A 27,284-nucleotide genomic window follows, 5' to 3' on the forward strand; every position below is an offset into this window, starting at 1 on the left:
ATTCAGTCCACCAGTCTCCGAAGAGAGCTGTGCAACCCTCCCAAAGGCTTGCACATCTGTTTGTTGCAGCAGCGCTGGCTGCAAGCTCCCCAGGTGAATGATGCCTCTGGAACCGGGCAGGGGGTGTTTCCCAGGCCCTGGTGGGGCCGTGTGAGGAGGCACATCTCTTTGGGGCAAGGGGGGCCAGCTCAAAGACCAGAGGTGGCAGCTGCAGACTCCCAATGAGAGGGGAGAGGAGAGGCGGCTGGGTGAACACTTCACAAGGGAGGGTGTTTGAAAAAGGGTGAGGGGCTGCCAGCTCTGCAGGCACAGGGTGACGTAACTGGGCTCCTGAGGCTCACAAGGGTGCCACAGAAAGAATGTAGTTGGTCAAGGGAGCCGTGAACCCAAAAAGGTTGAAAGCCTCTGCCCTACGTAATATATATCAACCTTGCTTGCTGCTTGGAGGGTATCTTGCTAACGAAACATTCCCCATGTGGTAAGAGCAGCTCATGGAGACCTTAAGTGCATGGAAGTAGCATAGGGAAGTTTCTAATGTGTTGAGGTTTGCTTCGGGTTTTATGATTTGCTGGAAGCCGCCCAGAGTGGCAACCCAGTCAGACGAGTGGCATATAAATATATTATTATTATTATTATTATTATTATTATTATTATTATTATCAGCCCTAAATCTAATGGCACAGGGCCTGTCTCATTGCTTGTACTTGAACCTCTTCTGTGGTCGAAATGGCCACATGAACCACCGGGAGATGGAGCAGACGTGAAATCCTATGAGACTTTTCGTCATTCTCAGCACGGCCAGGGGACCTCAAAGCTAAAGTCTGTGGGATCCCATTACAAGTCCTTTTGGCTATAATTATCTCTGACATACGGAGGCTGGAGCGCTGCCTTTTCGCTGCCTGATCTTTCCATGCTGCCTTCAGTGAAGGCCACCTGAAGAGTCGGAACAAATGCCAGATTGCCACAGGGGATGCTCCTGCTGCGAGTGACATTCCCATGTCAACTTTCCCCATTTTCCACATGCAAGGCTTTAGAATGGCTTACTTGGGGAGTCTCCCATCACTTGGGGAGTCTCCAGCCACCTCCACTCCCCACGTAGCAGCCAGCCCATGGCAACTGCAAAGCCTACTTGAGCTCTAATAAATGGTCCACATTCTGCATTCCTACTCAGCTTTCTCTTTTTTTCTTCCAGTTTGCCGTGTTGATGTGGGTGTTCACCTACGTTGGTGCCTTGTTCAATGGTCTGACATTGCTGATACTGGGTAAGTTGGTCCTCTATACTACGTTGCACCTAATAACAAAGCATTTTGTGAGAAAAGCAGTACGTTATCACGATTTTGGTGTCATGGCACAGCATGGTGCTGAGGCATCAGAGCAAATTGGCAAAGGCTGCAGAGAAAGCAGTAGAAAGTCGTAGAAACGCCATGTTTTAATCTGTGGGGTTTGCAGAGGAGGGCTGGTTCCATTGCGTTTGACTTGATCACAGTCACTTGCTTGATACGCCAATAGTAGCGATCAGGATCAGTATTCTTACAGGGCAAAGTAAAGGGAAGGCTGCAGCTCAGTGGCAGAGCATCCGCTTTGCATGCAGAAGGTCACCGGTTCAGTCCCCGGCATAGACCTGCAGGTATAGGGCAGTATATAAATTCAACCCATCAGCCTCCGAATAGAGCTGTGCAAGATTCCTTGCCTGAAACCTGCAGCCAGTCACCGCAGATGATACTGAGCTATGGTCTGACCTAGTATAAGGCAACTTCATAGAATCATAGAAGGAACCACAAAGTACCATCTCTTCCAACCCCTGCAGTGCAGGAATCTTGCATGGCCCTGAGATTAAGAGTCTCGTACTCTACTGACTGAGCTATCATAAGTAGCTCAGGTGAGTGCATAGGTGTCTGGATGATGTATTTGGGGACCTTGCTTTGCTTGTCCAGCTCAACATCACATGCCCAGTCATTGTTTAGGGGCATTGCACCCCATACTCACAGAATTCAGAGACTGCTGTCCGTTGCAAGGGCTATTTGCAGCAGCCTCGTATTTTTGTTTTAGCCTGGATTCGCACACCTTACTTCAGGGGTCAGCAACCTTTTTCAGCCATGGACCAGTCCACCATCTCTCAGACCATGTGGAGGGACAGACTATATTTTTTGGGGGGAAATGAACAAATTCCTATGCCCCACAAATAACCCAGTAAAAGGTAAAGGGACCCCTGACCATTTGGTCCAGTCGTGACCGACTCTGGGGTTGCGGTGCTCATCTCGCTTTATTGGCCGAGGGAGCCAGCGTACAGCTTCTGGGTCATGTGGCCAGCATGACTAAGCCGCTTCTGGCGAACCAGAGCAGCACACGGAAACACTGTTTACCTTCCCGCTGGAACGGTACCTATTTATCTACTTGCACTTTGACATGCTTTCGAATTCCTAGGTTGGCAGGAGCAGGGACCGAGCAAAGGGATTCGAACCGCCGACCTTCTGATCGGCAAGTCCTAGGCTCTGTGGTTTAACTCACAGTGCCACCCACGTCTCTTTAAATAACCCAGAGATGCATTTTAAATAAAAGCACACATTCTACTCATGTAAAAACATGCTGATTCCTGGACCATCCGCGGGCCGGATTTAGAAGGCGATTGGGCCGCATCTGGCCCCTGGGCCTTAGGTTGCCTATCCCTGCCTTACTTGATCTTTTCTGCATCCCTGCATTTGCATACACTTACGGATGTTTCTTGTGTTCTGTTTTCCCCTGCATCCCATTCCAGCTCTGATTTCGCTCTTCAGTATTCCTATTATTTATGAAAAGCACCAGGTGAGTGTACGGTGTGGCGCATATCCTCTTGACAAATCTGCCAAAAATGTGATGGTTAATTGGGACGATTAAGAGTAAGTTGTGTACCAAAAAAGATTTGAGAGAGCTCTGCAGAACACAATCCCACCTCTTCTCCTGTTGATCTACTTAGCTGCTGCTGTTCCTAGTGCTCAGCTGGGGTTATGTAAGTCCCTGGAGGGTGTCCCTCTTAAGCTGACTTGGCAGGCTTTCCTGGTTGGGAAACTACAACTCCAAATGACCTGCTTTAGAGACGCTGCGAGGCAGAGAGGTAGATTGGGGGGGTGGTGCACAAGACTTTCAGAGAACAGGCTAGCGAAAATAAAATAAAAGAGCACCATTTCAAGTAAACAGATAGTGGGTCCCCTCTGCCCCCATATATGGATAAATTCCTCCTAGACCATCTTCAATGGTAGGGCTGCCTCATTTCAAAAATTGGAAATCCGGACACAAAAGTTGTTGAGCCCTGTTCAACAGTGGCTTCAAACTTATATTTTGCTCCGTGGGCCTACAAGGAAGCTTGACAGATATTTGCCTTAATTTGTGGATGATTTGGTAAAACTGGGGAAATGAATAAAAATGATTTTTTGGGGGTGGGCGGGGGAAAGGTACTGAAGATTCTGCAAATCTTTAAAACATCACTAATCCTATACTAAATAAAAAGCCTTGCACAGTTCTGAAATAGATACACATACAGAAGACATGATCAAGGCCTAGTAGAATAGGGATCAATGTTCCTTTTTTGTTAGGGTGGCAGGAAACCCCTGTCCCTGGTTATGGGGGGGAATGTTGAGCAGAAAGTAAGTGTTAATACATGGTGATTTCCTCTGCTATTGAAATGGTAATTCATCCTTGTGTCTTTACTTGCCAGGTTCAAATTGACCATTACCTGGGACTTGTGAACAAGAATGTCAAAGATGCAGTGGCAAAGTGAGCATATAGAATTTTGAAGATAATTTTAAAGTAGCTGATACCTTTCAATGTTATTTTTAGTGAGAGATTACTTTTGTGCGTGTGTGTGTGTGTGTGTGTGTGTGTGCGCGCACACACACACACACACACACACACACACACACACACACCTCTTTCAAGGCCCTGTAATCTGGAATGCTCTCCCCAGGGGAGGCACACCTGGTGCCTTCGTTGTCTGCTTTTAGGTAAAAGCATTTTTATTTACTCAAGACTTTAGAGTTTAACTCTCAGCTTATTTTTTTAAAAACGTGGTGGGGGTTCAGTTAGATTTGCACTTTCAGACATATTACTGTATTTTCGCTTGTTTTTATTCTTCTTTTTAATCTTTTGTAAGTCACTTTTGGGGGGGAAACAACTGATAAATATAATAATCTCACACAGCAGATTGCTGAATGTGAGCTGAATGAGCATATTAAACTTGTGCTCCTTGTAACTTTCAAAACTACCATCTGTGGATGACTTATCACTCGATATTTGAGGTTGCAAAGAAAAGTATTTTCAGGTCAAAACTGAAATTCACTAGAACCTCTGGGTTTCTGTATGACATCTCTTTATCTCTCTCTCGCTTTCTCTTGTCTCTCCCTCTCTCTGTTCTTCTGCTTCTGTTCTCCTTGATCAGGCACCCCCAAACTCAGCCCTCCAGATGTTTTGACACTCCAACTCCCATCATCCCTAGCTAACAGGACCAGTGGTCAGGGATGATGGGAATTGTAGTCCCAAAACATCTGGAGGGCCGCGTTTGGGGGTGCTTGTCCTTAATGGTCAGCACCCTAATCTCTTTGCTGTGCAGCCTCTTTGTCTGCTTTCACATTTTACACTGGACTACTTAGGTTGATTGGTTTGTTATATAAAAAATACTTGTACATCCCAATTTGATAAATAAAATTTGAAAACTAAAGTGGTTTGCAGCAGCCACCGTACAATAAAAAAGTGCAGATTTTAAATCGGAGATCATCAGCTAACTATTGCAGAAAAATGCTTTCTTAACTGGCAGGATAATTCTCTTTTTTTAAAAAAATATTTTTATTAATTTTTACATAAAATTTCCAAAAAACATATTTTCTTATCTTATTCAGTGTTTTGGACTTCCATCAACCACATCTGAAGATTTTTCAATATCACTTAATCTGCATTTCAGTAAATTCACTATTACTTTTAATAGTCCTTCACTAATAATTCTCTTCATACTTTTCTCTGCGACATTTCACATAGTCCTCCTTACAAAACTTCTTGCAATCCTACTAGTGTAATGTCTTGATTACAATTGCTTTTCAAATAGTTCACATATTTACTCCAGTCCTCTGAGAATCTCTGATCCCACAGGTTTCGAATCCTTCCTGTCATCTTGTCTAATTCTGCATAGTCCATTAGTTTCGTCTGCCATTCCTCTTTCGTCGGTAATTCTTCTTGTTTCCATTTCTGTGCCAATAGTACTCTAACTGGCAGGATAATTCTCAGCCATCATTTAAAAGTTAAAACAGGAGATGCATGTTGAATTTCTGTTGGGAGAGCATTCCACACAGCTGGACCAATGCCACTTAAAGGCTTGGTTTTATGTCAAATGTGCTTCACCGACTCTGGGGGATTATGGGGTATTGGGGAAGGCAGGAGGCATAACATTTGAAACGGCTTGTTTTTGTTTCTTTGCAGGATCCAAGCTAAAATCCCCGGGTTGAAGCGCAAAGCCGAATGAAAAACCTAAAGCAACTTTTACTAAAAATAGGAGTTCATCTTTTAAGTGGGGAAGGGGAGGCATATTCATTTGGATTACGTGGGGAGGGTCAGGGAATAGCAAAACCTTGACATTGCAGTGCAATTTCACAGATCTTTATTTTTTAGCAACACAGTGTTTTGAGGCGGGGGGAAATAACCTGTTCTTGACTGCCATGTGTGTTCATCATAAGTATTGTAAGCTGCTATGTATGGATTTAAACCTAATCCTCTTTTTGCTTCTCCCGTGTGCAGTACTGGTTAACATAACAGATTGGAGAGCTGTACATTTTATGCTTCAGCCAAGGTAGTCTTGCTGCGTTTCGAGACAGCGCAGTGCCGGTGAAGTGCAGGGAGAGCATTTCAGTTTAGCACTGTCTCTGGTCTGTGTAGGTTGACTGCAGATTTTCCTTAAAAACAAAGAGAGAGATGTGTAGAAGAATATGCCATTAAAGCAAGCTTAAAAAGCCTTGCCCGTTTGATATCGAGTGTAGCCGTATTGTGCTTTTTAATTTTACTGTTTTATCAATTGCCAATATAAAAGTTATATAAATATATATATATAGTGTTTCACAGCAGCTTAGGATGTCCAGCTCCTCCACAGTGCTTGGAATATCGGAGAACAGAACTGGGTTTTGTTTTGGGTTTTGTTTTAGCTCCATTTAGCTTAAATCTTCAGAGAAAAAAAAAAAACACTAGCATCTATTAAAGAAAGAAAACACCCAACTGTCTTGCACATTACACAGTTTTCTGCCATAACTTTTGCTGCACAAACCTCCTATAGTCTATTTTGAGTAAATAAGTTTACAGCCTCTCAAAACTCTGGATCTGTGGAAGGAATTTCTGAAGGTGTGACTCCCAAGATCCTTGCGAGGCACTGGCAAGGAGTACCCAGCATGCTTGTTCTCCAATGTGCTCGGAATCCTCAGCGCCTGTGCATGGGTCAGCGGGTTGCGCCCCGATGCTGCAAATGTCGTTTGGAAATTTCGAACCTTGTGAATGCAAGAAATTGCAAATGGAAAAAAAAAATGTATACACTTGCGGTTCAAGCTGTATTAAACTAAGTCTGTGGAATGCATTGTGAAATGTAAAAACAAAACAATTTGAGTATCAATAAAGCGTATAGACTTAAATGGTGGTGTGTTGTCTAGCAAATTAAGCGTGAGTGCAGGGACCGGCAGATTACAGGTGCACGGGTATTCAGCTTGAATGTGCGAATCCTCTCCACCAAAAAGTATGTTGAGTTGATGTATGGTGGTTGATTGGCACATGTACTTCGCCACTTAAGGCTCCAATTAACTAGTGAAGAAATACTGCAATAAGTCCAGTTCAGTCTCACAGACAACAGCTCCCAGCATCCCTGACCCCACTGTCCATGGCGACTGGGGCTGATGGGAGTTGAAAGGCGGCAGCATCTCGCGGACAACATATTGGCTACCTCTGATTTAGTGTTCAAGATCAGGAGTTGGCAAGGTTTACCTCGCCTGAGCTGGTTCACTCCCGCAGAGATTGCTCCATGGGCTGGATCACAATGTGATTTCCAGCATCTGCACATACATGATTTTCTGCGCTGCGGAAGCGAGCCCCCGCTCCGCTCTGCGCCGGTTTAGTGCAGCGCACGGGGACTCGGTGAGTAGGTGGCTCGGTTCAGGGGCAGTTTGTGGGCCGTTTAAACGACCTTCCCTGGGCCACTTATGGCCCATGGGCCGCAAGTTGCCGACCCCTGTTCAAGATCATGTGACAAAATAAAAAGGCAGCTAGTGTGTGCCAGTTCTACTCTCTTTAAAAAAAACATCATTTCCCCCCAGAAAAAGTATGTGAATGAGTCACTAGCTTTTATTTATCTGTTCTGGGAACTTTTGACAAATGAGGTCGTTGCTGTCTTCGATCAATGCTGCAAGAAGAAGGGGCAGCCGGGCAAAGACCAGTCTGCTTGTTTTGGGTGTGCTGCAAACCTCGAATGAAAAATCTTGACACGCAGCTGTTTTCAAATCATAAATCTTTTACTGGATCGCTTGAAAAATAAACTCATGCAAGTACTATTTTAATTTACATTATAATACAGCACCAGGTCTGAGCTTATTGTTCCTAAAATCAAACCATATAAACAAATACAAACAAATCTCTTCCTGGCACACACACATACACACACACTCTATTGCTCTTAAATATTTTTGCACAATTTCACTACATAGCAATTCATTCTGTCACATTTTTTTTATTTAAAAAAAGAATTAGGATACAATCAATATGAAAAGGCCAGCATTACAACATAGGCAAACAAGGTGACCATCTGACACCAACGGCTCGATATGATTACACTGCCTAATACAGAAAGGCTTCCTTAACAGAGAAGAGTATGGGAATAAGACTGCATAGGGACCTGTGTGTCGGAAATCATAGAGGCATGTAAGGCATTAATATATTCTATTGATCGACTCTTGACAAATGGTAGCACTTTTGCACATTGATCCCCTCTCCTACCCCTCTGGAGAATTCTCCAGTTTTATTTTGGCTCTCTCTTAAACCTGGGAGTGAGCTGCTTACCCGCGTGGCTTTCCTCAAGCAGAGCTTGTTGGAACAAAGATATTTGCACGTCAAACCTTGCTGCTTGTCCCTTTGCAGGGAGGCTATCTGTTTGCAGAGTATTGCTTGCAAAAGGAGGATGCAGTGGCCTCTTTCGGCAGCTGGTGGTGGCCCCTGCCTGACTTGGCGAAGAGGATAGGAGGAGCCCTTTCCCTTCATTGGCCAGCTAACTATTGCAGCCTTAACCATAGCACCCAAACCCAGTAAGGTAAAGGTAAAGGGACCCCTGACCATTAGGTCCAGTCGTGGCCGACTCTGGAGTTGCGGCGCTCATCTCGCTTTATTGGCCGAGGGAGCCAGTGTACAGCTTCCGGGTCATGTGGCCAGCATGACTAAGCCGCTTCTGGCGAACCAGAGCAGCACACGGAAACACCGTTTACCTTCCCACTGGAGTGGTACCTATTTATCTACTTGCACTTGAGGTGCTTTCGAACTGCTAGGTTGGCAGGAGCAGGGACCGAGCAACGGGAGCTCACCCCATCGCGGGGATTTGAACTGCTGACCTTCTGATCGGCAAGTCCTAGGCTCTGTGGTTTAACCCACAGCGCTACCCGCGTCCCAGTACCTTGGGGCAAAAGGATCTTTCCATTTCCTCCCTGTAACTCCACTATGAAGTGCAGGAAACTGAACCTGTAATCCTCTAAGTATAGGAGGCCTTTTCTACCACTGCTATTGGATTTTTCTGGGTGAGGAACAAAATTCTGCAGCTTCTTGGTCCCTGCCTGAGAGCCTGTGTGTGTAGCTGCCGAGTTGTTTGCCAAATCTTTGGAACAAAGGTGGAGGAAGGTTTATTTATCAAAGCATTGCCGTTACTGGCCCCGAACCTAGAAACGCAGCGGGAAAAGGTTGTTCTGCAAGTGGGAGGGGGCCAGAAAGAGAATAATCTCCCCCTTTTCCTTACGGAAACCTGAGTAGGAGTTGACCAACATCCAGAGGACCACAAGGCCCCCATTCCTATCCTCAAGACTGCGTTAGATATGTTGCAGATTTAATTTGACGGGCAGCTATTTATAAGAGACTTTCCTTGCACCCCACCCACTCTTGTTAAAAGAACCAGCTGAGACTCAAGTTAAAATACTGAGACAGATTAAATGCAAAAGAAGAGAGAATTGGAACATCGAGGGTGGGAGGGCAGGAGGGGGAATGACTTTGTCAGCCCTCGTCAGTTGTGGAAGTTGTAGCACCGAGAGTAGAAAGCAGACACAGGCAGGAAGCCTGTACCACTGGCAAAGCTTTCAAAAGGCACTTCATAGAAAACTGGCAAATGAACTTATTTTTAAAACCAGAAATATTTGGGGAGGGGAGGGGGGGGAATGATAATTTGGTCAGTATAAAATTAGACATGGCTCAAAGCTTTCTTTACTCCGAAGGCGTCCCTTGCCCAATAAGGTTTTGTAGTGGGTGGTTTCAAAATGGTTTGGTTTATGAAAAAACATGAATACTTTTTAAAAATAATCTTCAAATCGCAACTTGTTTTGTTGGCAAAAGGCTACTGAAGCTTAAGTTTGCACTATGGGCTAGGCTTTGCCAATTAGGACACTTGATTTTCAGCAAGAGAGGTTCAGAATCATAGAGTTGGGAGGGACCCCCCCAAAAAATTATCTAGCCCCACCCCCTGCAGTGCAGGAATCTCACCTGAAGCCCCCATGACAGATAGCCGTCAGCGCAAACCAAACTGGGCATCCTTCAGTCTTAAGGACCAAATCAATTACCGTATTTTCCCGCCTATAAGACGCCCCCATGTATAATTCACCCCCTATTTTGGGGGACTCAAAATTAAGAAAATTGGAGGGGAAAAGAGCTATCCGTGTATAAGACGCCCCCAAATTTGAGACATTATTTTAAAGGAAAAAACCCTAGTCTTATATATGGAAAAATATGGTAATTTCCCCTTCTTTCGCAATGATTGAATGGTTGGAGGGGATGGTTGTGGCATCCAACGTAGGTCAAGTTTCACATTTAGAATCTACGCAGTGTTTTGTTAGAAAGCCGCCTGCTGAAGTCTTGGGAGGCGTCCCTGTTTGGCACTCACGTGGCGGTGGTAGCAAGAGTGGCACTGGAGGAAACTGACCTTCAAAGGCATCGCCATACAAAGACGCTAGAAAGGAAGAAATGTCAATTACCATCTGTGTGCACATGTGTGGTTGAAACCAAGACTTCTGCAAAACTAACTGGCAACCTGGCTCTGCCCTCCAGCTTCCTTATCTGCACGGTTATTCTAATTCAAGCAATATACCCCATCCAGCAATACATACTATATAGTCGGACCTTGGAAGTCGAACGGAATCCGTTCCAGAAGTCTATTCAACTTCCAAAATGTTTGGAAACCAAAGTTCCTGCAGCCAATCAGAACATGCAGAACTTGCGTCGGATGTTCCGGTTCCAAAAGAACATTCGAAAGCCGGAATGCTCACTTCCGGGTTCTGATTGTTTGGGAGCCAAGGTGTTTGAGAGCCAAGGTATGACTTTATATTAAAAGTGAATCTCTACAGGGCATAAGACTTCAGATGTATCCTCTCAGACCTAGAATTTGTTCCTCTGCAGTAAATGGCATCTTCTCCATGCCAGACTCTTGCAGCTGTTTAGTGACTCAGATCCGCCCCACAAATTCCTTCCAATGACACAGGGAAGAAGACAGTTGAATATTACTTGGGGCATTAAGGCAAGCCAGGGACATGAAAGACTTCAAACCTGAATAGTGAGGGTTACTTTTTTATTTTATTTTTTACTAGTTTAACATTTCTATTTCTGACGTGGAGGCTCTTTGATAATCGCTGCACCTCTAATTCTTGTAAGAACCCAGACACGCACATTGCAATTTGGTAGATGAAGGAACAGAGGATGGCAGAGATATTGGCTTACCAGTGACCTGGGTTCACAAATCCAATTTTGCCTGCGTGCAACATTCAATCCGGGCTGCCTAATGTCTTGAGCAATGCCCTTTGGTTTGCTTCCTACATGTTTACTGAGTTTAAGCATTTCCAACATTTCCTTGCGACGGTAACAACTGTTCCGTTTATTTATGGCCTTCTCTTTAGAAGGGGCCCTGCCACACCCCTCCTGCTGCTCAATGCTGTTTTCCTGGCTTGCAAGAGGAAACAGAAGTGGCGCAAGCGCTCTCCTCTCACCCAGTAGAGGGAAGGCAAGGGAGGGAGGGGTGCAAAAGCAGACGGATCAGGCCCAAAGGTCTGACTGGGGGGCCACATTTTTGTACAGTAAGCAAGTTTCTCCCTCGTCAGCCTCCATTCCGATGGGCAAGAAGCATGATCAGAATTCACATCCTAGCCAGATGGCGAAACCCAAGGAAGGTGCAGCCCGGGAGGATCAAAGAGGATGTCAAGGGACCCGGCTGTGGAAAGGGCCTGGTCTGGGGAGAGTCGCAAGGGCTGAGGACTGCATGCGCCTCCCAAGCCTGAGGTTCTCCAGCCCTGCTCTGGAGGAATGGAAAAGAGGAATACAGTGGTACCTCTGGATGTGAACAGGATCTGTTCCAGAGCCCAGTTCGCATCCTGAACCAAACGTAAGACGCGACTGCGCATCTGCGCGTTTTGCCGCTTCCGCACATGTGCATGATGTCATTTTGAGCGTCTGCACATGTGCGAGTGGCGAAATCCAGAAGTAACATGCTCAGTTACTTCCAGATCGCCGCAGAGCGCAACTCGTAAATATTTAAGCTGAAGCGTATTCATCCCGAGGTATGACTGTAAAATGTTTAACAGATGGCTGCCTTTCATTGAGGGAGATCATTGAGCCCATCCAGCTAAGTACTGTGTGAACTAGAGGTGAGGATCCTCAGGCTCAGGGCTGGAATGTGGCCCCTGGGCTTCTTTATCTGGCCCTCAGAAGTATCCCCACCCAAGTGCTTTTGCCTGGCTGGAATGTGTCCTTGCACTCAAATAATCACAGAATCATAGAATCTTAGAGTTGGAAGAGACTCTTGAGTGTCACCCAGTACAACCCCCAGCATTGCAGGAACCTCAACTAAAGCATCCATGACAGATGGCTGCCCAGCCTCTGCTTTTAAATCTCCAAGAAGAAGAAGAGTTTGGATTTGATATCCCGCTTTATCACTACCTGAAGGAGCCTCAAAGCGGCTAGCAATCTCCTTTCCCTTCCTCCCCGACAACAAACACTCTGTGAGGTGAGTGGGGCTGAGGGACTTCAGAGAAGTGTGACTGGCCCAAGGTCACCCAGCAGCTGCATGTGGAGGAGCGGAAACGCAAACCCGGTTCTCCAGATTACGAATCTACTGCTCTTGACCACTACACCACATTGGCTCCCACACTGGTCCACAACCTCCCGAGGGAGACTGTTCCACTTGTCTGCATGGAAGATACAGAATGGTTTGTGAGGAATCCAGCCTACTGCAGAAAGGCAAAGTTTACATCCTTTGCTCTGCTCAACTGCTGACTTGCTCCAGCAAAGTGTTGCGTGCCATTTTGCCACTATTTCCTACAGCAGCTTGTAGGATCTGGTGGTTAGCACTGACGTCTTCCGCTTGATATTCTTTTATTCTTTTGTCCTCTCCACCACAAGAGCTCAAAGCAATATATTCTCGCCTCGCAAGAGCCTTGCGAAGCGGGCTAAGTTGAGTGCGGATCTCCCAGCGGGGACCCAAACTCCGCTTTCTCACACCCAAACCCAACACTCAGCTCGGCATAAACAAATGCAGAAAGTTACCTGCAATCATCCCCTCCGGTGCTGATCACGTACTTGTCATCGTGAGAGAAGCGTATGTTGGTGACGTGAGCCGAATGGCCAAAGTAACGCTTGTGTTTGGCCTGTTGGGAAAAGGCAAAGTTTCTCACACACACACACACAAAAGCACCATCTCATTCCACCCACGTTGGCAGCTGTGGGTTTTTTTAATCATCAGAATGCAATGAAGACCGACTACATTGATCACGGGCATCTGAACACGTCTGAGAACCCACAATATGGTTCTATATACAGGCATCTCCCTCCTCATGTGTGTTTAACTTGAGCACAACTGCATATATGCGCAGTGCCGGTGTGTGTGTGTGTGAATAAATAAATCAATTTAAACTCCAAAAAGGCACAAAAGAGACAAAAACACCCTGGAAAGAGCGGAAAAGCAGCTAGTGATCCCAGGAGTCTACTTCTGAATCACAGCCAGGCACTTCGGGATACTGGTCTACCTCCCTTGTTGTCATTTCCAAATCGTCCTCCTGTGATATGGAAGACAGAGAGTCACCTTTGCTACTATTTATCCCCGTCTGGTTTTTTAAAGGGGTTTTTCAAGGGTTTCCAGAAGTTTAGAGAGGGGTTTACAGGCTTTTTAGATGGTGTTCCCCACAATACATGATTTCACCTATATGCTGTGAGTGGGGAGACAGAAGCCTGAACCAAGGATTTGGGGGGCAGGGGCAGAATGCAACTTGGTTTGCCTTTAAAGGTGAACTTATATAACTTGCACTGTTTGAAACAATGTGTGAACCGAAACAAGAGCCATCCTTTGAGATTCTCCGTTCCCCATCTTTTGCAATGCAATTATGCAGTTAAGTAATGTGTTTCACAATGCATACGTTAGGATAAATATGCAAATATTCATGAAAATAACATGCAGGAAACGTATGGGGGGATTGCTTTGCAAAAATGTGCATATTTGGGGAAATTAGCACCCCAAAATGTGTATATTGGGAGAAATTTGCATGAAGATGCTGATGAATTCTCAGAAGGACTTAAAAATAAATAAATCACAAGATGTGGAGAATTGAACTTAAGACTGGGAAAATTGACAAGCTGAAATTCTCACATCTAACCATCTCTGGTAGATGCAACCGGGAATAAACTGGAGAGAAAAAGTTATCACCGTGTCCCAAATTTTTTATTGCTGTGCAGATTCAGCGGCAGATTCACAAGGGGAGAAAGTGCAGGTGGGGTCCTGACCTGCATAAGGTCTTCCTGTTGACATCCAGTGGGTCACTGTGAGAACAGGCTCCTGGACTAAATAGGCCTTTGGACCAGTGCCAGATTTAAAGGTAAAGGACCCCTGACAGTTAAGTCCAGTCGCGAACGACACTGGGGCTGCGGTGCTCATCTCGCTTTACTGGCCGACGGAGCCGGCGTTTGTCTGCAGGCAGTTTTTTCCGGGTCATGTGGCCAGCATGACTAAGTCACCTCTGGCAAAACCAGAGCAGCGCACGGAAACACAGTTTACCTTCCTGCCAGAGTGGTATCTATTTATCTACTTGCACTTTTGACATGCTTTAGACCTGCTAGGTTGGCAGGAGTTGGGACCGAACAACGGGAGCTCACCCCGTCGTGGGGATTCCCTACAAAAATATATACTACTAGTTTCCTCCTTTGCCAGATGCCTGGCCTCCAAAATGCACCGGGCAATTAAAACAATATATATATTTTTGGCATTCTAGGAAAATTTTCTCTCTCGTTTATTCATGAATTCAGCACCTCACTCCATTTTCTGATTCTGTGCACAGACACCACAAAGCTAGAAAGCCGACTTACAAATTTTTCAGTGCAGGGGAAGTCAAAGAGTTTGACTAGTCCAAAGTCGTCCCCGGAGACAATGTTCAGGCCAGCATGGGTTACGCAAGCACAGTTGACGTCTGCCTTATCCGCATTTCGAGGCCAAATACCAATGACTTCATCTCCAAGGATACTGCTCCAATGGTGAAAGGTGAAAGAAAAAAGATAGTATAGCATTTGGGGCATGTGTTTCTGAAGACAGTAAAGCCCTTAGGGAGCCAGGTATGTTGTTGTTGTTTTAAAGAAAAATATATACTGAGATCTCTCAGAGAAGATGCTTTTGGCAGCACAGAGGCGGCCAGCCCAAATGTGTTGGCATCCATCTGTCTCGAAAGACAATGGAGTGTACCTCTGGGAGCGAAGTGAAATTGCTGGAGAATCACAGCGCCTGGTGTGGCTGCAGAGACTGGAAACTCATAACTGCTGCCTCCCATGTCATTTTTGCTATGTTAGCAACACCAAAGTGACCTCTCTAGGGTGCAAGCCTGGAGGCTGCCCAGACAACAAGACCCTGCCTTGGCCTCACTGATGTGTATGGGATGTAATCCATTGGTACAGTCAAATGCAACATTCCTGATTTCCCTAGCATGGGCACAGGCAGGGGGACATCCAGTCAGTGTAACTTTCTGTTCCACTGGTCTGGAGCGTCTTCCCCCTGCATGTGATCTAGGAGATGGGCATGGCTCTGGCTGACTCCCTAAAAGAGCCGAGTCTTGCAGCCATTTTCTCAGTCTACTTTTGTCTTTCTATTGTCTTGCTGTTCTTTTGCTGCCATGCTGCTCTCCTGCAGCCATTTTGCTATCTGAATGTAATTCTGCTGTCTGCTGGCTCTCGGCCAGCAACACATGAGTTCATTCTCCATATGAGATGAACTCACAGTTTGTTGTGTAACCATTAAGCAAAGCCTGCCTTTCAGGGATCAAATTGTGAACTGAAATGTGAGTAAACTTTCTGTTACTTTACTCAGAAAGACTCTTGTGCCTTTATTCTTTTAAGAAGGATCAAAGGGGACACCAGGAAATAATCTTAACTAGGAGATTCAAACGAATCTGCAATGTAGTTTCCAGCTTTATTGAAGGGGAATCGGCTCTGCTACATCACTTATTGGTGTGAGTGAAGGAAGGATATTACTTACTCAATATATCCTTTCCTACTGTCCTTAACAGCCCCACAATGTGGTCCAAAGGAAAGCAGAGCAATACGTTTGGCACCAGCTTGGCCTGCAGGAGTTGCAAGGCGCTACCCAACTGTCTTAGGGACAGCACTCCAGATTTGTGTAGGATTTACTCCTCAGCCTTTTCTTCTCCCAATTAGTTTCCAGCAAATTGACTGGGGTGGGGAACAGGGCGTACTTTTTGTCACCCATGACAAGTGGGTGAATTCTTACTGGGTGAAATTAGGAACATAGGAAGCTGTGTTATACTGGAGTCAGATCATTGGCCAGCTTAGTTCATTATTGTCCACAAAGACTTGTAGCAGCTCTTCATGGTTCCACTTCCAAGCCCTACCTGGAGACGCCGGGAATCAAACCTGTGACCTTCTGCATGCAAAGCGGATGCTCTACCACTGAGCTATGGCTCACGATGCTGCTCTCCTGCCACCCACCCCTTGTATCTCTTGTTTCTGTACCACCGTGAAGCTCACAGCTCTTTTTGTGCCGCATCACCTTGTCCAGGTGGCCCAGGTGATCTTCCCGATGAAGGCTGCATCCGTCACCTGCTTCCCTAATGGCACCTCGTGAACTTGGCGTTTATAGGCACCGGTTGATACCTGAGGGAGGCAAGACATCATGATCGTCACACGGATGGTGCCAAAACACTTGGTCCCTATGTCTAGCATCTACCACGGCAGCTAGCAATGCCATAGGTCTGCAGCTCTCCTTAATGAAAGACGGTTCTCTAAAAGAAAATATGAAGGAATTAATCCGCAACCCGGACAAATGCATACGCTAAGTGGCATTTCTGTGTTGACAAATGCAGGCTCACGGATTATGACTCTGTGCCTGTTTTGCTTTATCTGAGATATAAGCAGGGAAAGGTAACAGAATCAGAGAAATGTAGAGTTGGAAGAGCCATAATAATAATAATAATAATAATAATAATAATTTATAATTTATACCCCGCCCATCTGGCTGGGTTTCCCCAGCCACTTTGGGTGGCTTCCAACAGAATATTAAAATACAGTAGTCTATTAAATATCAAAGCTTCCCTAAACAGGGCTGCCTTCAGATGCCTTCTAAAAGTCTGGTAGTTGTTTTTCTCTTTGACATCTGGTGGGTGGGTGCTCCACAGGCTGGGTGCCACTACCGAGAAGGCCCTCTGCCTGGTTCCCTGTAACTTGGCTTCTCACAGCGAGGGAACTGCTAGAAGGCCCTTGGCGCTGGACCTCATTCCTGCAATGAAGGAATCTCAGCGAAAGCATCCATGACAGATGGCCACCCAACCTCTGCTTAAAAACCTCCAAGGAAGGAGAGTCCACAACCTCCCGAGGGAGACCGTTCCACTGTCAAACATTTCTTACTGTCAGAAAGGCCACTACAGATCTTGAGTACCATGCCTTGCCACCCTGTTCTGTCTTCGTTGAGACTTGTGCCACAAATGAGCTCAGCTCCAGGGAAGCACATTCACAGAGTCACGCACGTCTTATTCCCATTTATACAGCTTTCTCTATATGTACGAAAGGTCATTTCGCACATTCTTCAGAGAAAAGCTTCTGACGTCCATGCAGCGTCTGCAATGCAGGAATCTGAGTAGGAAACAATGGCTAGGATTTGCTGTGCTGGCTGTCAGACTACTTAATGCTCTATGTTTTTTCTGTGTCAAGTGTGAATGTGACAAATGTGATTGAAGCAGATGCATCACATGAAATTCCTTGAAATGGCTTGTTCCCTTTGGCTTAGCTTTCACTCTGCCAATGAACTTTTGCCTGGACTGAACCATGTCAGACTGAAGTTAGGAATTCACTCCATCACATTAAAAACCCTTGTGGAAAAGCATTTCTGCACATTAAGAACAGGTATGTACAGGTCAGACCCATAGCTAGGTGATCTTGTCAGAACCATCCACACCAGGCTTCCTCAACCTCGGCCCTCCAGATATTTCTGGCCTACAACTCCCATGATCCCTAGCTAGCAGGACCAGTGGTCAGGGATGATGGGAACTGTAGTCTCAAAACAATTGGAGGGCCGGGTTTGAGGAAGCCTGGTACAGATTGTGCCCCCTAGCCATGGACAAATTAGCTCTTCTTTCCGCCTCTCCTCCAACCACCCTCCCTCCACCCTCTGTTTAAAACCTTTTCTTATGAGGCAATAATTGATATTTTTATTTATAGACATATTTATGGACATATTTTTAGCCTCCCCTCGCCTGTGCCCCTGACGGGAGCCCACCTCACCCCCCCCTTAGCTACGGCCCTGATCAGGGTGAAGGATATTCCAGGCTTGCCTTCTGCCTGACATGTTAGTTTTCTATGTGCAGGGAGTATCTGTACCCCAGGCATTATAACAGCAGCATTTTGATCTATGAAACGTAAGGCTGCCTATTTTCATTCACTGCCTTCTTTCCCTCTCCTCTGCCTCTCTGCTTTTGTTTTATAGGCATTTAAATAACCATATACAGTCATACCTCGGGTTGAAGTAGCTTCGGGCTATGTATTTTCGGCTTGCGCGTTGCGGCGACCCAGAAGTAACGGAGTGCGTTACTTCTAGGTTTCGCCGCTCACGTATGTGCAGATGGTCAAAATGACGTCATGTGCATGCGCAGAAGCGGCAAATTGTGACCCGCGCAAGCGCAGATGCGGGTTGCGTTTGCTTCTGGATGTGAACAGGGGTCCAGGATGGATCCCATTCAAATCCAGAGGTACCACTGTATAAGCAGCGTATTCATATTGTTAATAAATAAATACATTTATAGCCTGGCCTTTCACCATGTGGTCCCAGGATGGGTTGCATGCAGCTCATTACAATTAAACCACCCGACTGCAAGAAGGCGATATTTTGCATCAAGAATCCATTTTATCCGGGACACTATCACCAGTATGGAGCCTTCTATATCAGAAGAGCTGCAAATTTTAATTTCGAAAATAGAAAAGAGAAGAAATGAAGGCAAAAACCTACCTGAATGTATCTGCTGTCTGCGGAAAAATCCATCTGAATGACAAAGCTTGGGATGTCTTTACAGTAGCCGATGCGGTTCAAGGTTGTGCCTTGGGTGAGATCATAGAAGTCAACGGTGTGTTCCTGTGAGCCCACTGCCAGGAACCGGTTATCAGGGCTGATTCTGCACCGCAAAACAAGAAGGAGCAGGGATTTGTTAAGACAGTGCTGGGCCATGAAGTGTTAGGAGAGTTCCTTGCTTGGGGAAAAAAACTGAATACGATGCTTGACAAATGATACTTTAGAATGCCTTTCGTTCCTGGGAAGATCATCTGTGGTTTGTTGAGTGGTGCTCAGGTGGTTTGGAAAGCTGTTTTTAAATAAGATGTAGGTTCCAGTCAATACAGAGTTTTCATTTCTTTTAGAGGCATGGGGAGAGGACGCCAAAACTTGTGTGACATGAAACCCTTGAAGATATTTATCCAACCCAATCCTGTCTCCTTAAGACAAGATCCTCCTACAGCTTCCAGATCTGCTCAAAAGCACGGCCCAAATAATTCCCCCACTCCTCAGATTATCTGACATTTGTGGTAATGGGACCTGCAAAGGACAGGATACAGAGCGGAATGGAGTTTCTGCCTAATTAAATTTCCCTTGGAAATCCCTTTGCTCACCAGCTGCAGTATTTATTCCAGGGGAGATTTTATTTTAGAGATTGTCTTCCCTGCTATGAAGCTGCCCACCTGCTGAAGCCACCTTCAAGAAACCCCAATCTGTATTCCCTTGAGTCACAAATTGAGCAGCGCTTTCTTGGTGGTGGCCCTGTGATTATAAATAATATCACTCGAGAGATGTGGTTAGGGGTTCCATATGGCCTATCTGATCAGACTCACTGCTCTCAACTGCACTTATTGTTCTTTGGCTAGCGAGAACTAGGGATGGCTATGGAATATCTGTTTTATTAGCTTTACGGTTTTTTGAAGTTTGGTGTACGTTTAGAACAGGGGAAGCCAATGCGGTACCATCCAAATGTTGTGGACGACAACATTTCCCTGACATTATCCCTGACAACTGGTCCTCTTGGCTTGGAGTGATGGGAATTTAGTCCGCAACATCTGGAGGGCCCCACGTTACCTATCCTAGGCTTGCCACCTGGGCAATGCTTTCCAAAGGAGTACAGTCATCAATTCCGCAACAAGCCATTAGCAAGCGTCACACGGCGCAAAACCAAATGGCTCACGAGCCCGTCAGTTGCACTTCAGCCCATCTTTGTCACCCCACAACCTAGCCAAAATACCTGATGTCCTGGATGGCAGACTTGCGATCTCTTTTCTTGCCCCACACTTTAAGGCTGTTCACGAGCAAAATGATGAACTCTCCGTTCTTCATGCCAATGGCAACCATTTCGCCGTCGGGGCTGTAGGCGGCACATCTGGCGGCATGGCCCAGATTGACTTTGTTCAGAAGTTTCTGTGGGATGGAGTTGGCGACACTTTGCTTCAGGGGCATCATTTACAACTCAAGACACTTACACACACACCTCATCTTCATTCAGCTACACCAGTTCATGCGGCTGAACAGTGCTGGCATCAACTTTCTGACTAGGACTTTGTACCCAATCCCAGTTTCTGGATCAGGAGTCAAACTATGCACACTGCATGGTTCTTCATGCAGTCAGGGATACAAGCAGGGAAGTTAGTTTCTGCATGCATATGCCCCTTAACTGGGTTGTGGCGATATTTACAAAGATATCATAAGAACGTAAAAAGAGTCCTACAGAATCAGTCCAAAGCAAGGCCAGATTTAGGCATAGTGGTCAACGTTTCCCCCCTTTTTAAGGGAAATTCCCTTATTCCAAATAGGATTCCTCGCAAGAAAAGGGAAAAGTTGACAGCAATGGATTTAGGTTTGATGAGGCCCTAAGCTACTGAAGGTAATGGGGCCCTTTCTATGTCCAGCTGTCCTTTGTCAACAACAAATTGTCGCTGTTTTTTTTGTGTTGAATATATGCTATATGGTAATTTATGGACCTAATAGGTATCTAAAGCCATTTGCTCATAACAAAATATGTATTTTATCAAAGTAATTGATAAAGAAATGAGCAAACCAGTGATATTTTTGGGTGCAGGCTAGCAGGCGGGGCCCATTACGTACATCATAGGAGCCTACACAACACAAAACACTGTTGCTGTATGTAGGTTTTATTTTATTTGTTTTTTATCTTATATTTTGGAAATGTACATCCAGTTGTTTTTTCCTTTAATTTTTTTTGGGGGGGCCCAAAGGAGTGGGGCCCTAAGCTGTAGCTTTTTTTAGCTTATACGTAAATCTGGCACTAAGGGACGCGGGTGGCGCTGTGGGTTAAAGCACAGAGCCTAGGACTTGCCAATCAGAAGGTCGGCAGTTCAAATCCCCATGATGGGGTGAGCTCCCGTTGCTCGGTCCCTGCAACCTAGCAGTTCAAAAGCACGTCAAAGTGCAAGTAGATAAATAGGTACCGCTCCGGCGGGAAGGTAAATGGCATTTCCGTGCGCTGCTCTGGTTTGCCAGAAGCGGCTTAGTCATGCTGGCCACATGACCCGGAAGCTGTACGCCGGCTCCCTCGGCCAATAAAGTGAGATGAGCGCTGCAACCCCAGAGTCGGCCACGACTGGACCTAATGGTCAGGGGTCCCTTTACCTTTAAATCTGGCACTGGTCCAAAGGCCTATTTAGTCCAGGAGCCTGTTCTCACAATGACCCACTGGATGTCAACAGGAAGACCTTATGCAGGTCAGGACCACACTTGTACTTTCTCCCCTTGTGAATCTGCTGCTGAGCCTGAAGGTGTTATCCTGGCAAGCAGCTATTGATAGCTCTATTCTCCACAAATTTGTTTCATTTTCTTTTGAAGCCCTTCGACACAGGAGGCCATAACTCTGTGATGTGTGAAGAAGTACCTCATTTCCTACAATATCTGCCTAGTAGCTTGATTAAAACAGCAGGTTTGCAAATACAGTGGATTCAGACCCATAGATATACAGCTGTGGATTTCATTCCACTGGCAGTAGAGCCAGTTTCAACTGAATGTCCCGACAATCTTTGTTAATCAGATAATCTGAAATGCTTCACATCTTTACAGCTTGCTTGGAAAAGCCCTTAAAGGTATATAAGTAATAATGATTAGTTGTGATAACTGGAGGTTTGCCGAGGGACCCGGAGTTCCAGAGACACCTTTGCAAGTCACCAGGCATGATCCAGGCAAAGTTAAGCACATGTGGCTCAACTGAATCTAATTTGTACTCAACAGTTCACCAGTAAAACAGGGGTTATGTTAACCCTCTCACTTTGTCACAAAGGTCCCAGATCCTTGCAGTGCCATCATTACTAGCAGAGATGAAGATGTCTTTGGAGGGATGAGTAGCCAAGCCCCAAATCTCTCCTTCCATGTGGCTGTCAATCAGCAGGTTAGAAGCACCATTTTTTTCTCCAATTTCAATTATTTCTCCATCTTTGGTTCCCACTAAAATTTTGCCCTGTTGATATTTCAAACAAAGTCCAAGTCAGTATTTATGTATTTATTTATTTTTAAAAAAACAACAACCTCTACTTAGAGAAGCGTGAATTTCAAAAGACTGCTGCATTTTTTTCACATATTATTATTATTCATTTCATTTCTATACTGATTTTATATATATATATATATATATATAAAACCCTCCAAGCGGCTTGCAACCTACATTAAAACATCAAATAAAACAATCCAGAATAAAACATTACTGAAGAAAGTCAAACATAAAGTATACATTCAACGTACCGTATTTTTTGCACCATAACACTCACTTTTTTCCTCCTAGAAAGTAAGGGGAAATGTCTGTGCGTGTTATGGAGAGAATGCCTGCGGGTGGCGGGGGGGGGATCTGCTGCAGTCGTGAGCAGAGGATCCATGGTTCCCCTTCCTTCCCTTCTCCGTGGTTACAAAGCATGGATCCACATGGATCCTCAGGATTTTTGCATTGGGCTACTCCAAACTCACTGTCAGATCACATGTCTGTGGCCACAGCATGAACCACAAAAATCATATAGCCACTATTTCGGTTAGAATATTTTATTTTCTTGTTTTCCTCCTCTAAAAACTACGTGCGTGTTATGGTCTGGTGCGTGTTATAGAGCGAAAAATACGGCAATTAACAGGAAATTAAAATATTATCTCAAGGATTTCAAAATAAAGCACTGCAAAGGAAGCCAACCACAGAATGCACATGTAACGTAGCAAAGTTAACAAGAAAAAGTCTGATCAAAGGAAGAGTAACAGGAAGTACTACATGCTCCTTCCTCTCTGGGGAGGAGGAGATGACATCACAGAGAACCCTCTCTACCAATTGTATTTCTATGGTCTGAGTATTTGCCTATTTAGTGTGGGAGTCATAAAGCCAAGGCAGAGGCTTGTAAATACTGCAGGGTGCCCCCTGACATTCCTCTAGGCAATGATTACCTTATATGGTGACGGGTGCAATAAAAGCCTTGACCGGATGAGGTAACAGGAGACTTTGGAAAACGGCCATGCGGCTGGGAGGACAAAGGATAATAAATAAAAGTTGCCGGAGGAGAGAGGTTGGACGGAGCTGCCCGGCCATTATGAGAATACTCTCTGCCTCATTGTGTCTTCTTTCTATGCTATGCTAAGCACCATCTATGACGGCAGGATTCCATCAATTTACCAATACATCTCTGTGGACTTAGCCCTTTCCCATGCTCACTAGCAAGAATATGCATTTGTTAGGCTTGGCTGCTAATCTCCTACACATGGGAACTGCAAGGTTGTTCCAACAAGTTTCCCCACCTACCCACCAAGATGTTAAGCAGATGCAGAGAATGCTGTGCTACTCACAAGAAATTCTGTCCCTGCAGGAATCTTGGGCTTGAAGGTGGGCTCTGTGTCTAGGGGGCTGCGCCTCCTCTTTCTATCAACACACTGCCTCTCCTTGGGAGACAACACTAGCTCTAGTTATCTCTCGCTTGGACTACTGCAATGCGCTCTATGTGGGGCTACCTTTGAAGGTGACCTGGAAACTACAACTAATCCAGAATGTGGCAGCTAGACTGGTGACTGAGAGCGGCCGCCATAACCATATAACACCGGTCTTGAAAGACCTACACTGGCTCCTAGTACGTTTCCGAGCACAATTCAAAGTGTTGGTGTCGGCCTTTAAAGCCCTAAACGGCCTCAGTCCAGTATACCTGAAGGAGCATCTCCACCCCCATCATTCAGCCCAGACACTGAGGTCCAGCTCCGAGGCCCTTCTGGTGGTTCCCTCACTGCGAGAAGCCAAGTTACAGGGAACCAGGCAGAGCGCCTTATTGGGAGTGGCACCTGCCCTGTGGAACGCCCTCCCACCAGATGTCAAAGAGAAAAGCAAGTACCAGACTTTTAGAAGACATCTGAAGGCAGCCCTGTTTAGGAAAGCTTTTAATGTTTAATAGGTTATTGTATTTTAATATTCCGCTGGAAGCCGCCCAGAGTGGCTGGAGAAACCCAGCCAGATGGACGGGGTATAAATTATTATTATTATTATTATTATTATTATTATTATTATTATTATTACTACTACTACACCAGATACTCCTCCACCTCTGAATGCTTCTGCTGTGTCACATCAGGCTGTGCTCTGCTGTCTCATCCCTACCATTCATCACCCTCTTCCCCAGGTGTCCGTCAGTCATGGCCAGAATAAGGAAACCCAGAGGGAATCAAGACAGATTGTCTGCTAGATATTCAGAACCATCTGCCTCAAAGATCTACTTGTTCCTACCCATTGGAGCTTCCTAGCGTCCTTTTCTCCGTAAGCGGAATCTCTCTCTATGTGCAGATCACTTTTTATTGTTTTGCTAAACGCTCAATCTTAACAAGAGCCACTTGCGAGGAGAGCAAACGGCAATGCATTTTGTGTATCTCACGTACTTTGCCTCGGCACACCGAACGGACACACTCCACAATCTGCCCTGTCTCAAGCTGAAATGCCCGGCAGCGTTTCATCTCCTGATCCCACAGTTTCACAGCACCTCCTTCTTTCGTCCTGCGGAGGTAAAAGTATGCAGGATGTCATTTAAAATAGCTTCCGCGTTCCCTTTAAAGGCTGGCTATGTCTTTCCTGCAATGACTGCAAGGCATCTACATGTCTGAAAACAAGTAGTAACCCCACCCACGCCACCCCACCAGGCTGGGTGCATGTTTAGCATGTTTTCAGATGCATGAATGCCCTATAATTAGCACAAAAAATGCAAGCGACCAAAGGTGGAGATGTATTTTGTTGCAGCATGCAAAGCAGACTTTCTTCTTTGGGAATTAACAGTGATTTGAACTCCTCTCTGAAGAAGTGGGCAAGAAACCCACTGTGGGCAAGAAACCCGTAAAATAAACCCGTAAGAGAAATGGAGTGGCCCTCATAGTCAACAAAAGAGTGCCGAAAGCTGTACTGGGATGCAATCTCAAAAATGATAGAATGATCTCGATACGAACCCAAGGCAGACCTTTTAACATCACAGTAATCCAAGTTTATGCACCAACTACTGGTGCTGAAGAAACTGAAATTGACCAATTCTATGAAGACTTACAAGACCTTATAGAAGTGACACCAAAGAAGGATGTTCTTCTCATTATAGGGGACTGGAATGCTAAAGTAGGGAATCAAGAGATAAAAGGAACAACTGGCAAGTTTGGCCTTGGAGATCAAAACGAAGCAGGGCAAAGGCTAATAGAGTTCTGTCAAGAGAACAAGCTGGTCATCACAAACACGCTTTTCCAACAACACAAGAGACGACTCTACACATGGACATCACCAGATGGGTAACATTGAAATCAGATTGATTATATTCTCTGCAGCCAAAGATGGAGAAGCTCTATACAGTCAGCAAAAACAAGACCTGGAGCTGACTGTGGCTCAGATCATCAGCTTCTTATAGCAAAATTCAAGCTTAAACTGAAGAAAGTAGGAAAAACCACTGGGCCAGTAAGATACAATCTAAACCAAATCCCTTACGAATACACAGTGGAAGTGAGGAACAGGTTTAAGGATTTAGATTTGCTGGACAGAATGCCTGAAGAACTATGGGTGGAGGCTCGCAACATTATACAGGAGGCAGCAATTAAAACCATCCCAATGAAAAAGAAATGCAAGAAAGCAAAGTGGCTGTCCAACGAGGCCTTACAAATAGTGGGGGAGAGAAGGCAAGCAAAATGCGAGGAAGATAGTGAAAGATACAGGAAATTGAATGCAGATTTCCAAAGAATAGCAAGGAGAGACAAGAAGGCCTTCTTAAACGAGCAATGCAAAGAAATAGAGGAAAACAACAGAATGGGAAGAACTAGAGATCTGTTCAAGAAAATCGGAAATATGAAAGGAACATTTCGTACAAAGATTACCATAATAAAGGACAAAAGTGGTAAGGACCTAACAGAAGCAGAAGACATCAAGAAGAGGTGGCAAGAATACACAGAGGAATTATACCAGAAAGATATGGGTGTCTCGTACACCCCAGGTAGTGGGGTTGCTGACCTTGAACCAGACATCCTGGAGAGTGAAGTCAAATGGGCCTTAGAAAGCACTGCTAATAACAAGGCCAGTGGAAGTGATGGTATTCCAGCTGAACTATTTAAAATTTTAAAAGACGATGATGTTAAGGTGCTACACTCAATATGCCAGCAAGTTTGGAAAACTCAGGAGTGGCCAGAGGATTGGAGAAGATTAGTCTACATCCCAATGCCAAAGAAGGGCAGTGCCAAAGAATGCTCCAACTACCGCACAATTGCACTCATTTCACACGCTAGCAAGGTTATGCTTAAAATTCTACAAGGAAGGCTCAAGCTGTATGTGGACCAAGAACTCCCAGAAGTGCAAGCTGGATTTAGAAGAGGCAGAGGAATCAGAGACCAAATTGCAAACATGCGCTGGATTATGGAGAAAGCTAGAGAGTTCCAGAAAGACATCTACTTCTGCTTCATTGACTATGCAAAAGCCTTTGACTGTGTCAACCACAGCAAACTATGGCAAGTTCTTAAAGAAATGGGAGTGCCTGATCACCTCATCTGTCTCCTGAGAAATCTCTATGTGGGACAAGAAGCTACAGTTAGAACTGGATATGAACAACTGATTGGTTCAAAATTGGGAAAGGAGTACGACAAGGCTGTATATTGTCTCCCTGCTTATTTAACATATGCAGAATTCATCATGCGAAAGGCTGGGCTGGATGAATCTGAAGCCGGAATTAAGATTGCCGGAAGAAATATCAACAACCTCAGATATGCAGATGGCACAACCTTGATGGCAGAAAGTGAGGAGGAATTAAATAACCTTTTATTGAGGGTGAAAGAGGAGAGCGCAAAATATGGTCTGAAGCTCAACATCAAAAAAATGAAGATCATGGCCACTGGTCACATCACCTCCTGGCAAATAGAAGGGGAAGAAATGAAGGCAGTGAGAGATTTTACTTTCTTGGGCACCATGATCACTGCAGATGGTTACAGCAGTCACGAAATTAAAAGACGCCTGCTTCTTGGGAGAAAAGCAATGACAAACCTAGACAGCATCTTAAAAAGTAGAGACATCACCTTGCCA

The 27,284-nt window shown here is 45.2% G+C and overlaps 2 protein-coding genes across 11 annotated transcripts in view; one reads left to right on the forward strand and one right to left on the reverse strand.

Moving 5' to 3' along the window:
- The window catches only part of RTN4 (reticulon 4), a 60,850-nt gene extending 54,215 nt beyond the window's left edge, over window positions 1–6,635 (forward strand). For all 6 annotated transcript variants that reach the window (XM_079968501.1, XM_079968502.1, XM_079968503.1 and 3 more), the window contains 4 exons: window positions 1,193–1,262; window positions 2,756–2,802; window positions 3,692–3,750; window positions 5,443–6,635. In XM_079968501.1, the coding sequence (XP_079824627.1) occupies window positions 1,193–1,262; window positions 2,756–2,802; window positions 3,692–3,750; window positions 5,443–5,485 (219 nt within the window). In that variant the 3' untranslated portion in view covers window positions 5,486–6,635. The remainder of the gene's footprint in view (window positions 1–1,192; window positions 1,263–2,755; window positions 2,803–3,691; window positions 3,751–5,442) is intronic.
- A 694-nt stretch (window positions 6,636–7,329) lies between these two features.
- EML6 (EMAP like 6) overlaps window positions 7,330–27,284 on the reverse strand; it is a 170,351-nt gene continuing 150,396 nt past the window's right edge. For 2 of the 5 annotated variants that reach the window (XM_079968387.1, XM_079968386.1), the window contains 8 exons: window positions 24,632–24,746; window positions 22,017–22,205; window positions 19,989–20,161; window positions 18,713–18,875; window positions 16,265–16,368; window positions 14,578–14,731; window positions 12,769–12,869; window positions 7,331–10,186 (listed from right to left, as the gene is read on the reverse strand). In XM_079968387.1, coding sequence (XP_079824513.1) covers window positions 10,162–10,186; window positions 12,769–12,869; window positions 14,578–14,731; window positions 16,265–16,368; window positions 18,713–18,875; window positions 19,989–20,161; window positions 22,017–22,205; window positions 24,632–24,746 — 1,024 coding nt within the window. In that variant the 3' untranslated portion in view covers window positions 7,331–10,161. Of the gene's footprint in view, window positions 10,187–12,768; window positions 12,870–14,577; window positions 14,732–16,264; window positions 16,369–18,712; window positions 18,876–19,988; window positions 20,162–22,016; window positions 22,206–24,631; window positions 24,747–27,284 lie in introns of all 5 variants that reach the window. The other 3 variants (XM_079968388.1, XM_079968389.1, XM_079968390.1) reach the window with 2 other exon arrangements.

Source organism: Podarcis cretensis (assembly GCF_951804945.1).
Source record: "Podarcis cretensis genome assembly, chromosome: 3".
Taxonomy (NCBI): domain Eukaryota; kingdom Metazoa; phylum Chordata; class Lepidosauria; order Squamata; family Lacertidae; genus Podarcis; species Podarcis cretensis.